This window comes from Dendropsophus ebraccatus, chromosome 1 (genome assembly GCF_027789765.1).
Source record: "Dendropsophus ebraccatus isolate aDenEbr1 chromosome 1, aDenEbr1.pat, whole genome shotgun sequence".
Taxonomy (NCBI): domain Eukaryota; kingdom Metazoa; phylum Chordata; class Amphibia; order Anura; family Hylidae; genus Dendropsophus; species Dendropsophus ebraccatus.
In genome coordinates this window covers 2,166,838-2,178,804 of record NC_091454.1, presented here as the reverse complement: position 1 = coordinate 2,178,804, position 11,967 = coordinate 2,166,838, and the positions used below count along the sequence as shown (strand labels likewise).

Below are 11,967 nucleotides of genomic sequence, written 5' to 3'. Positions count from 1 at the left end.
TACTGCTCCTGTATACATGGATATAACTACTATAATACTGCTCCTATATACAGGAATATAACTACTATAATACTGCCCCCTATATACAGGGATATAACTACTATAATACTGCTCCTATATACAGGGATATAACTACTGTAATACTGCTCCTATATACAGGGATATAACTACTATAATACTGCTCCCTATATACAGGAATATACTACTATAATACTGCTCCTATATACAGGAATATAACTACTATAATACTGCTCCTATATACAGGAATATAACTACTATAATACTGCTCCTATATACAGAGATATAACTACTATAATACTGTCCCTTATATACAGGAATATAACTACTATAATACTGCTCCTATATACAGGAATATACTACTATAATACTGCTCCTATATACAGGAATATAACTACTATAATACTGCTCCTATATACAGGGATATACTACTATAATACTGCTCCTATATACAGGAATATACTACTATAATACTGCTCCTATATACATGGATATACTACTATAATACTGCCCCTATATACAGGAATATACTACTATAATACTGCTCCTATATACAGGAATATAACTACTATAATACTACTCCTATATACAGGAATATACTACTATAATACTGCTCCTATATACAGGGATATAACTACTATAATACTGCTCCTATATACAGGAATATAACTACTATAATACTGCTCCTATATACAGGGATATACTACTATAATACTGCCCCCTATATACAGGGATATAACTACTATAATACTGCTCCTATATACAGGAATATAACTACTATAATACTGCTCCTATATACAGGGATATACTACTATAATACTGCTCCTATAAACAGGAATATAACTACTATAATAATGCTCCTATATACAGGAATATAACTACTATAATACTGCTCCTATATACAGGGATATAACTACTATAATACTGCTCCTATATACAGGGATATAACTACTATAATACTGCTCCTATATACAGGGATATAACTACTATAATACTGCTCCTATATACAGGAATATACTACTATAATACTGCTCCTATATACAGGAATATAACTACTATAATACTGCTCCTATATACAGGAATATACTACTATAATACTGCTCCTATATACAGGGATATAACTACTATAATACTGCTCCTATATACAGGAATATAACTACTATAATACTGCTCCTATATACAGGAATATAACTACTATAATACTGCCCCCTATATACAGGGATATACTACTATAATACTGCTCCTATATACAGGGATATAACCACTATAATACTGCTCCTATATACAGGAATATAACTACTATAATACTGCTCCTATATACAGGGATATAACCACTATAATACTGCTCCTATATACAAGTATATAACTACTATAATACTGCTCCTATATACAGGAATATACTACTATAATACTGCTCCTATATACAGGAATATAACTACTATAATACTGCTCCTATATACAGGAATATAACTACTATAATACTGCTCCTATATACAGGAATATAACTACTATAATACTGCTCCTATATACAGGAATATAACTACTATAATACTGCTCCTATATACAGGGATATACTACTATAATACTGCCCCCTATATACAGGGATATAACTACTATAATACTGCTCCTATATACAGGAATATAACTACTATAATACTGCTCCTATATACAGGGATATACTACTATAATACTGCTCCTATAAACAGGAATATAACTACTATAATAATGCTCCTATATACAGGAATATAACTACTATAATACTGCTCCTATATACAGGGATATAACTACTATAATACTGCTCCTATATACAGGGATATAACTACTATAATACTGCTCCTATATACAGGGATATAACTACTATAATACTGCTCCTATATACAGGAATATACTACTATAATACTGCTCCTATATACAGGAATATAACTACTATAATACTGCTCCTATATACAGGGATATACTACTATAATACTGCCCCCTATATACAGGGATATAACTACTATAATACTGCTCCTATATACAGGGATATAACTACTATAATACTGCTCCTATATACAGGGATATACTACTATAATACTGCTCCTATAAACAGGAATATAACTACTATAATAATGCTCCTATATACAGGAATATAACTACTATAATACTGCTCCTATATACAGGGATATACTACTATAATACTGCCCCCTATATACAGGGATATAACTACTATAATACTGCTCCTATATACAGGGATATAACTACTATAATACTGCTCCTATATACAGGAAAATAACTACTATAATACCGCCCCCTATATACAGGGATATAACTACTATAATACTGCTCCTATATACAGGGATATAACTACTATAATACTGCTCCTATATACAGGAATATAACTACTATAATACTGCCCCTTATATACAGGAATATAACTACTATAAAACTGCTCCTATATACAGGGATATAACTACTATAATACTGCTCCTATATACAGGGATATAACTACTATACTACTGCTCCTATATACAGGGATATAACTACTATACTACTGCTCCTATATACAGGAATATAACTACTATAATACTGCTCCCTATATACAGGGATATAACTACTATAATACTGCTCCTATATACAGGAATATAACTACTATAATACTGCCCCCTATATACAGGAATATACTACTATAATACTGCCCCTTATATACAGGAATATAACTACTATAATACTGCTCCCTATATACAGGAATATAACTACTATAATACTGCTCCTATATACAGGAATATAACTACTATAATACTGCTCCTATATACAGGAATATAACTACTATAATACTGCTCCTATATACAGGGATATAACTACTATAATACCGCCCCCTATATACAGGAATATACTACTATAATACTGCTCCTATATACAGGAATATAACTACTATAATACTGCCTCCTATATACAGGGATATAACTACTATAATACTGCTCCCTATATACAGGAATATAACTACTATAATACTGCTCCCCTATATACAGGAATATACTACTATAATACTGCTCCTATATACAGGGATATAACTACTATAATACTGCTCCTATATACAGGGATATAACTACTATAATACTGCTCCTATATACAGGAATATAACTACTATAATACTGCTCCTATATACAGGAATATAACTACTATAATACTGCTCCTATATACAGGAATATAACTACTATAATACTGCTCCTATATACAGGAATATAACTACTATAATACTGCCCCCTATATACTATACAGAGATATAACTACTATAATACTGTCCCTATATACAGGGATATACTACTATAATACTGCTCCTATAAACAGGAATATAACTACTATAATACTGCTCCTATGTACAGGAATATAACTACTATAATACTGCTCCTATATACAGGAATATAACTACTATAATACTGCTCCTATATACAGGAATATAACTACTATAATACTGCTCCTATATACAGGGATATAACTACTATAATACTGCTCCTATATACAGGAATATAACTACTATAATACTGCCCCTATATACAGGAATATACTACTATAATACTGCTCCTATATACAGGAATATAACTACTATAATACTGCTCCTATATACAGGAATATAACTACTATAATACTGCCCCCTATATACAGGAATATAACTACTATAATACTGCTCCTATATACAGGAATATAACTACTATAATACTGCTCCTATATACAGGAATATAACTACTATAATACTGCTCCTATATACAGGGATATAACTACTATAATACTGCTCCTATATACAGGAATATAACTACTATAATACTGCCCCTATATACAGGAATATACTACTATAATACTGCTCCTATATACAGGAATATAACTACTATAATACTGCTCCTATATACAGGAATATAACTACTATAATACTGCCCCTATATACAGGAATATACTACTATAATACTGCTCCTATATACAGGGATATAACTACTATAATACTGCTCCTATATACAGGAATATACTACTATAATACTGCTCCTATATACAGGAATATAACTACTATAATACTGCTCCTATATACAGGAATATAACTACTATAATACTGCTCCTATATACAGGAATATAACTACTATAATACTGCTCCTATATACAGGAATATAACTACTATAATACTGCCCCCTATATACTATACAGAGATATAACTACTATAATACTGTCCCTATATACAGGGATATACTACTATAATACTGCTCCTATAAACAGGAATATAACTACTATAATACTGCTCCTATGTACAGGAATATAACTACTATAATACTGCTCCTATATACAGGAATATAACTACTATAATACTGCTCCTATATACAGGAATATAACTACTATAATACTGCTCCTATATACAGGGATATAACTACTATAATACTGCTCCTATATACAGGAATATAACTACTATAATACTGCCCCTATATACAGGAATATACTACTATAATACTGCTCCTATATACAGGAATATAACTACTATAATACTGCTCCTATATACAGGAATATAACTACTATAATACTGCTCCTATATACAGGAATATAACTACTATAATACTGCCCCTATATACAGGGATATAACTACTATAATACTGCTCCTATATACAGGGATATAACTACTATAATGCTGCTCCTATATACAGGGATATAACTACTATAATACTGCCCCTATATACAGGAATATACTACTATAATACTGCTCCTATATACAGGAATATACTACTATAATACTGCTCCTATATACAGGAATATAACTACTATAATACTGCCCCTATATACAGGAATATAACTACTATAATACTGCCCCTATATACAGGAATATAACTACTATAATACTGCTCCTATATACAGGAATATAACTACTATAATACTGCTCCTATATACAGGGATATAACTACTATAATACTGCTCCTATATACAGGAATATAACTACTATAATACTGCCCCTATATACAGGAATATACTACTATAATACTGCTCCTATATACAGGAATATAACTACTATAATACTGCTCCTATATACAGGAATATAACTACTATAATACTGCCCCTATATACAGGAATATACTACTATAATACTGCTCCTATATACAGGGATATAACTACTATAATACTGCTCCTATATACAGGAATATACTACTATAATACTGCTCCTATATACAGGAATATACTACTATAATACTGCCCCCTATATACAGGGATATACTACTATAATACTGCCCCCTATATACAGGAATATACTACTATAATACTGCTCCTATATACAGGGATATAACTACTATAATACTGCTCCTATATACAGGAATATAACTACTATAATACTGCCCCTATATACAGGAATATACTACTATAATACTGCTCCTATATACAGGAATATAACTACTATAATACTGCTCCTATATACAGGAATATAACTACTATAATACTGCCCCTATATACAGGAATATACTACTATAATACTGCTCCTATATACAGGGATATAACTACTATAATACTGCTCATATATACAGGAATATAACTACTATAATACTGCTCCCTATATACAGGAATATAACTACTATAATACTGCTCCTATATACAGGGATATAACTACTATAATACTGCTCCTATATAGGGGTGGGCGATATGGCCTAAAATTTATATCACGATATAATTTGATGCATGCACGATATAACGATATATCACGATATATCAATTTTTTTTGTGTGTATACAAAAATTACAACACTTTAAGATTTTTTTAAGATGTGTATTGTATAACAGATCTTTTTCCAAACAATGCAAAGATTAAGTGTTAGTAAAACACAAAATTGTTTAAAATAAAGTGCAAATTAAATGTAAAAAATAAACATAAACTTTCGTCCTGTTGTCCTGACTCCTGATAACATAATTATGTGCAGCTTAAGGCTGGGTTCACACACTATGTATATTTCAGGCTGTATTTGGTCCTCATGTCAGGTCCTCATAGCAACCAAAACCAGGAGTGGATTGAAAACACAGAAAGGCTCTGTAGTCTGTTCACATAATGGTGTAATTGAGTGGATGACCGCCATATAACGGTAAATAACGGCCATTATTTCAATATAACAGCCGTTGTTTTAAAATAACAGCAAATATTTGCCATTAAATAACATCCATCCACTTAATTACACCATTATGTGAACTGTGAACATACACAGAGCCTTTCTGTGTTTTCAATCCACTCCTTGTTTTGGTTGCTATATACAGCCACAAATATACGTAGAGTGAACATAGCCTTATTGTTGTGCAATATATTTAAACATAAAACCCTTCAAGTTCAACAGGTTTCTTTTCCATAATAGGGAAGGGAACCTGTCATCAACTTTGTGCTGCCCCTACTAACGGCAGAATAAAGTAGAGACAGGTGAGTTGTTTTCAGAGGTCTGTCATTTAAAAGTTAAAAGTAAGTGGTTGCCAAGAACCAACATCACAATCATTGCAGACTAGGCCTGAAAAAGAGTCATGACCACCTGAGAAGAGTCAAGGGTATTTATAAATTCCTGCTCTCCCCGCCCACCTGCTGTTGATTGACCGTCTTCTGCCTAGTTCCCTTTTTCTCTAGGAGAGAACTGCCAATCATCAGCAGATGGGCAGGGAGAGCAGGAGATTAGGAATAACCATGACTCTTCTCAGGGAGATCTGACTCTCTCGGCCTGAGCTGCAATGATTAAGAGGCTGGTTCTCAGCAACCACTTACTTTTAGCTCATCATTGACACACCGCAGAAATCACAATATCTGTCACTACTTTATGCTGGTGGTGCCCTCAGTGAACTCGTCAGCATAAAGTTGATAAAAGTTTCCCTTTAAATATAGAACGAATTTCACACTTGCAAAGTATGCACATATTTGAACCAAAAACCCTTCAAGTTCGTTCAACAGGTTTCTTTGCCATTAAATGGAACCTGTCATCAATTTTGTGTTGTGCTGTCCCTACTAATGGCAGCATAAAGTAGAGACAGGTGAGTTCATTTCAGAGGTCTGTCATTTAAAAGTTAAAAGTAAGTGGTTGCCAAGAAGATGAACCGATATCACAATCATTACAGCCTGCGCCTGGAAAAGTCATGACCACATGAGAAGAGTCATGGCCCATGGGTATTAATAAATTCCTCCTGCTCTCCCCGCCCAACTGCTGTTGATTGACCGTCTTCTGCCTAGTTCCGTTTTTCTCTAGGAGAGAACTGCCAATCATCAGCAGATGGGCAGGGAGAGCAGGAGATTAGGAATAACCATGACTCTTCTCAGGGAGATCTGACTCTTTCTAGGCCTGAGCTGCAATGATTAAGAGGCTGGTTCTCTTCTCAGCAGCCACTTACTTTTAGCTCATCATTTGACACACCGCAGAAATCACAATATCTGTCACTACTTTATGCTGCTCAGTGCCCTCTAGGTCAGCCTAAAGCTGATGACAGGTTCCCTGTAAATATACAACAAATTTGCAATATGTAATGCAAACTAACATGACTGAACAAGAACAACATTAATGTTGTGTGCCGTGATTAAACTTCTGGCACATCAGACAAGGTTTTTTGCCAGGAACACAAGTTTGTCCACAGTCTCGGGCTTCAGTGCAGATCGGTGGCATGTTACTATGTTGCCACTGGTGCTGAATGCCCTTTCTGAGGGGGCACTCGTGGCAGGTATGCAAAGGTATTTCTTGGCTAGGTTTGCCACCCTGGGAAAATTAGCCTGGTGCAGCCTCCACCACATCAGTGGGTCAGCTTCGCCTTCTACATCCAGTGCCTGCAGGTAACTCTTAAGCTCAATTTCAATTGCTTCTCTCTCAGTAAAGGCAGCTGGGCCAGGCTGAGCAGAAGCATTTTTAAAAAAGCTGCCCAGACTTCGTTTACTCCTCTTGGCTTCTCTCTGGGCTTCTCCATCAGCTCCTGTGCTTGTGTGTGATGGTGGTGACTCTGTGGCAGACACAGCTTGCGTCTCTTGTAGTGCCTGAATTTCTGCTGCTGCTTTTGTGAAGATGAACTCTCTTCGGTCATCTGCTATGTATGATGATCTGAAGCGTGGGTCAACAAAGGAGGCCATATCCAGGAGGTCATTAGTTGCAGGGTCTGAGTACTTCTCATTTAAATACTTGAGGATGACTCTCTTCATGTTCTTCGTCAGGTCTGTGTCACTGTCAATGTCCTCATCAGCTAGAGGAAGAACTGTGTTGTTTAGAAGGTGGAGCACAGGTTTGACATAAGACACACTCACATACTCTTCTCCAGACAGAGCATCTGTGAACTCCAACAGGGGATTGAGGGTCTTGTTTATAGATTCCAACACATCAATGTCCTGCCAATTTGGTACCAGGTGCCTGGTTTTCCTGTCTGCTTTTAGGACCTGCGATATGGCCTTCTCTTGTTCAAGCAGCCTCTGAATCATCTGTTGTCGAGACCCCCATCTTGTTGGTGTTTCAGTGATGAGGCGGTGAGGAGGCAGGTTTAGCTCAGCCTGGGCATTAGCCATTTCTCTCTTCCTTTTCCAAGTGTAAGAAAAGGCACTCACTATTTTCTTGCATTTGCCAATTGCTTGTTCAACACGGGCATCTTTCACACTTCTCTCTAAGGACAAAATTAGAAAATATTATTAGCACAATACCCCCGCATAATGTTGAACTAGTCTCGACTCGGACTAAAAGAAACGTTTACCTACCGATGGCGAGGTGGAGCCTGTGGCCGAAGCACTGCAGTCTTGTCCAGCCATTCATTTCCACAGCTTTCACGATATTTGCGCCATTGTCGGTGGTTATGCAGACTTGTAACTCTTCTTTAAGTCCCCATGACTCGAGTGCTTCCTTTAATCCTTGAGATATGAGTTCACCAGTGTGATCCTCGGGGAAATAAGCTGTCTGTAGGCATCTGCTGCACAACTTCCACTCGTCATTGATGAAGTGGACTGTAAGACTAATGTAAGGCTCCATTGTGCGACTGGACCACAAGTCCGTAGTGGTTGCATAGTGTTTTATACTCTGAAGTTCTTTCTTTACTTGCTCGCGGACTTTGTCATACAGTTTGGGCATTTCAGTTTGGGTAAAGTGTTTGCGGCCAGGTACCTCATAACGTGGATCGAGTGTCTTAATCATGTTCTGAAAGCCGCTTTTCTCCACTGTAAGAAACGGCACCATGTCCTTACACAGGAACAGGGTAATGGCATTTGTAATCTCAATCCACCGCCGATTTCTTTTGTCATATGGAATGCCTTTAGAAAATGCTTTTAAAATATTAATCTGCTGTGTAGGCGCAGCGGCAGGGCCACCTTTTTGGTTTCCACTTGACTGACTGGGCGTTTGTGGAGGGCGCAGTTTTTGGCTATCTTCATATTCCAAAACGTGCTTCGTTTTGAGATGATAAAACAAATTAGTTGTATTCCCCATCTTCGCTATTATTCTTGCCCGGCATAGTTTGCAGATTATATTTTTCTGCTGAACATCTGACTCCTTAAACCCAAACCAGGTCCATATGACCGACGTCGCACCGGTCTTCCTTATGAGCACCTCCTCCTCCTCCACACTTGTAAGCTCCTCCTCCATGCTTGCGAGTTGACCAAAACAGGCACACAGCTTGATGAGATCTGCGGCTGCAGGAAATGATTATTTTAGCAATTGAGTATTAATCCGAGTACTACTCTTATAAGAAAAACCTTAAGACTAATGGTGCGGTTACACAGACAGATTTATCTGCCAGATCTTTGAAGCCAAAACCAGGAACAGACTATAAACAGGGAACATGTTATAAAGACAAGACTGGGATCTATTCTATCCTCTTTTCAAATCCATTCCTGGCTTTGGCTTCCAAAATCTGTGAGATCTGTAAATCTTTCTGTGCCAGTTATCAGCCCCCCTTGCCAGTCATCAGCCCTCCTCTATGGTGGCCCCTTTGTGCCAGTTATCACCCCCCCTTGCCAGTCATCAGCCCTCCCCTGTGCCAGTCATCAGCCCCCCCTCCCTTGTGCCAGTTATCACCCCCCCTTGCCAGTCATCAGCCCTCCCCTATGCCTTCAGGCTTCAGCCCCCTTTGTGCCAGTTATCACCCCCCCTTGCCAGTCATCAGCCCACCCTGTGCCATCAGCCCCCCTTGTGCCATCAGCCCCCCTTGTGCCATCAGCCCCCCTTGTGCCAGTCATCAGCCCCCCTTGTGCCAGTCATCAGCCCCCCTTGTGCCAGTCATCAGCCCTCCCCTGTGCCAGTCATCAGCCCACCCTCCCTTGTGCCAGTTATCACCCCCCCTTGCCAGTCATCAGCCCACCCTGTGCCATCAGCCCCCCTTGTGCCAGTCATCAGCCCCCCTTGTGCCAGTCATCAGCCCCCCTTGTGCCAGTCATCAGATCAGCCCTTCCCTGTGCCAGTCATCAGCCCTCCCCTGTGCCAGTCATCAGCCCCCCTCCCTTGTGCCAGTTATCACCCCCCCTTGCCAGTCATCAGCCCTCCCCTATGCCTTCAGCCCCCTTTGTGCCAGTTATCACCCCCCCTTGCCAGTCATCAGCCCACCCTGTGCCATCAGCCCCCCTTGTGCCATCAGCCCCCCTTGTGCCAGTGATCAGCCCCCCTTGTGCCAGTCATCAGCCCCCCTTGTGCCAGTCATCAGCCCTCCCCTGTGCCAGTCATCAGCCCACCCTCCCTTGTGCCAGTTATCACCCCCCCTTGCCAGTCATCAGCCCACCCTGTGCCATCAGCCCCCCTTGTGCCATCAGCCCCCCTTGTGCCAGTCATCAGCCCCCCTTGTGCCAGTCATCAGCCCCCCTTGTGCCAGTCATCAGCCCTCCCCTGTGCCAGTCATCAGCCCACCCTCCCTTGTGCCAGTTATCACCCCCCCCTTGCCAGTCATCAGCCCACCCTGTGCCATCAGCCCCCCTTGTGCCAGTCATCAGCCCCCCTTGTGCCAGTCATCAGCCCCCCTTGTGCCAGTCATCAGCCCTCCCCTGTGCCAGTCATCAGCCCCCCTCCCTTGTGCCAGTTATCACCCCCCCTTGCCAGTCATCAGCCCTCCCCTATGCCTTCAGGCCAGCCCCCTTTGTGCCAGTTATCACCCCCCCTTGCCAGTCATCAGCCCACCCTGTGCCATCAGCCCCCCTTGTGCCAGTCATCAGCCCCCCTTGTGCCAGTCATCAGCCCCCCTTGTGCCAGTCATCAGCCCCCCTTGTGCCAGTCATCAGCCCCCCTTGTGCCAGTCATCAGCCCCCCTTGTGCCAGTAATCAGCCCCCCTTTTGCCAGTCATCAGCCCCCCGTCGCCAGTCATTAGCCCCCCGTCGCCAGTCATCAGCCCCCCGTCGCCAGTCATCAGCACCCCCAACCCCCGCCCCCCCGGTGCCAGCCATCTCACCCCTCACTGTTTTCCAGGCATTTGATGTGCCAGCCATCATGTCCCCCCAGCCAGGGCCATCATCAGCCCCATGCCAAGCCATCTGCCGCCCGCCCCCGACCCCTCTGCTACTTACCTTTCCTGCAGGGCTGGCTGATGGAGTCCGTGAGGCGAGTCGGGCCGCGTCTTCTTCCCAGCATGCACTGGGAGACCTGACGTCACACGCATCAGCGCGCTAGCGCGCTGACAATGCGTGAACGGAAGGCCCTGCAGCGCGGTACCACGGAGCGGTAAGTGAGAAGCTTATTCACTACCGCTCCGTGGTATATCGCGATATGACGATATGCCAAAAATCCATATCGTCAACCGAGTTGATGACGATATTTTGGCATATCGTTTATATCGCCCAGCCCTACTCCTATATACAGGAATATACTACTATAATACTGCTCCTATATACAGGGATATAACTACTATAATACTGCTCCTATATACAGGGATATAACTACTATAATACTGCTCCTATATACAGGAATATAACTACTATAATACTGCTCCTATATACAGGAATATAACTACTATAATACTGCTCCTATATACAGGAATATAACTACTATA

General features: G+C 39.9%; 1 protein-coding gene across 1 annotated transcript; it reads right to left on the bottom strand.

Annotated features, from left to right (window-relative positions):
* Positions 1-7,566: 7,566 nt before the first annotated feature.
* LOC138771191 (E3 SUMO-protein ligase ZBED1-like) lies at positions 7,567-9,676 on the bottom strand. Its single transcript, XM_069950748.1, has 2 exons — positions 8,704-9,676; positions 7,567-8,612 (listed from the first exon to the last, which is right to left on the bottom strand). The coding sequence occupies exons 1-2, from the start codon at positions 9,578-9,580 to the stop codon at positions 7,567-7,569; spliced, it is 1,923 nt and encodes a 640-aa protein (XP_069806849.1). The 5' UTR covers positions 9,581-9,676.
* Between the last annotated feature and the right edge of the window lie 2,291 nt (positions 9,677-11,967).

Bases quoted from the DNA above. Each gene is read 5' to 3' on its own strand.
- LOC138771191 (XM_069950748.1), bottom strand. From the start codon at position 9,580: ATGGAGGAGGAGCTTACAAGTGTGGAGGAGGAGGAGGTGCTCATAAGG. The intron at 8,613-8,703 runs GTAGGTAAACGT...TTTTGTCCTTAG, and splicing joins CAGGCTCCACCTCGCCATCG to AGAGAAGTGTGAAAGATGCC.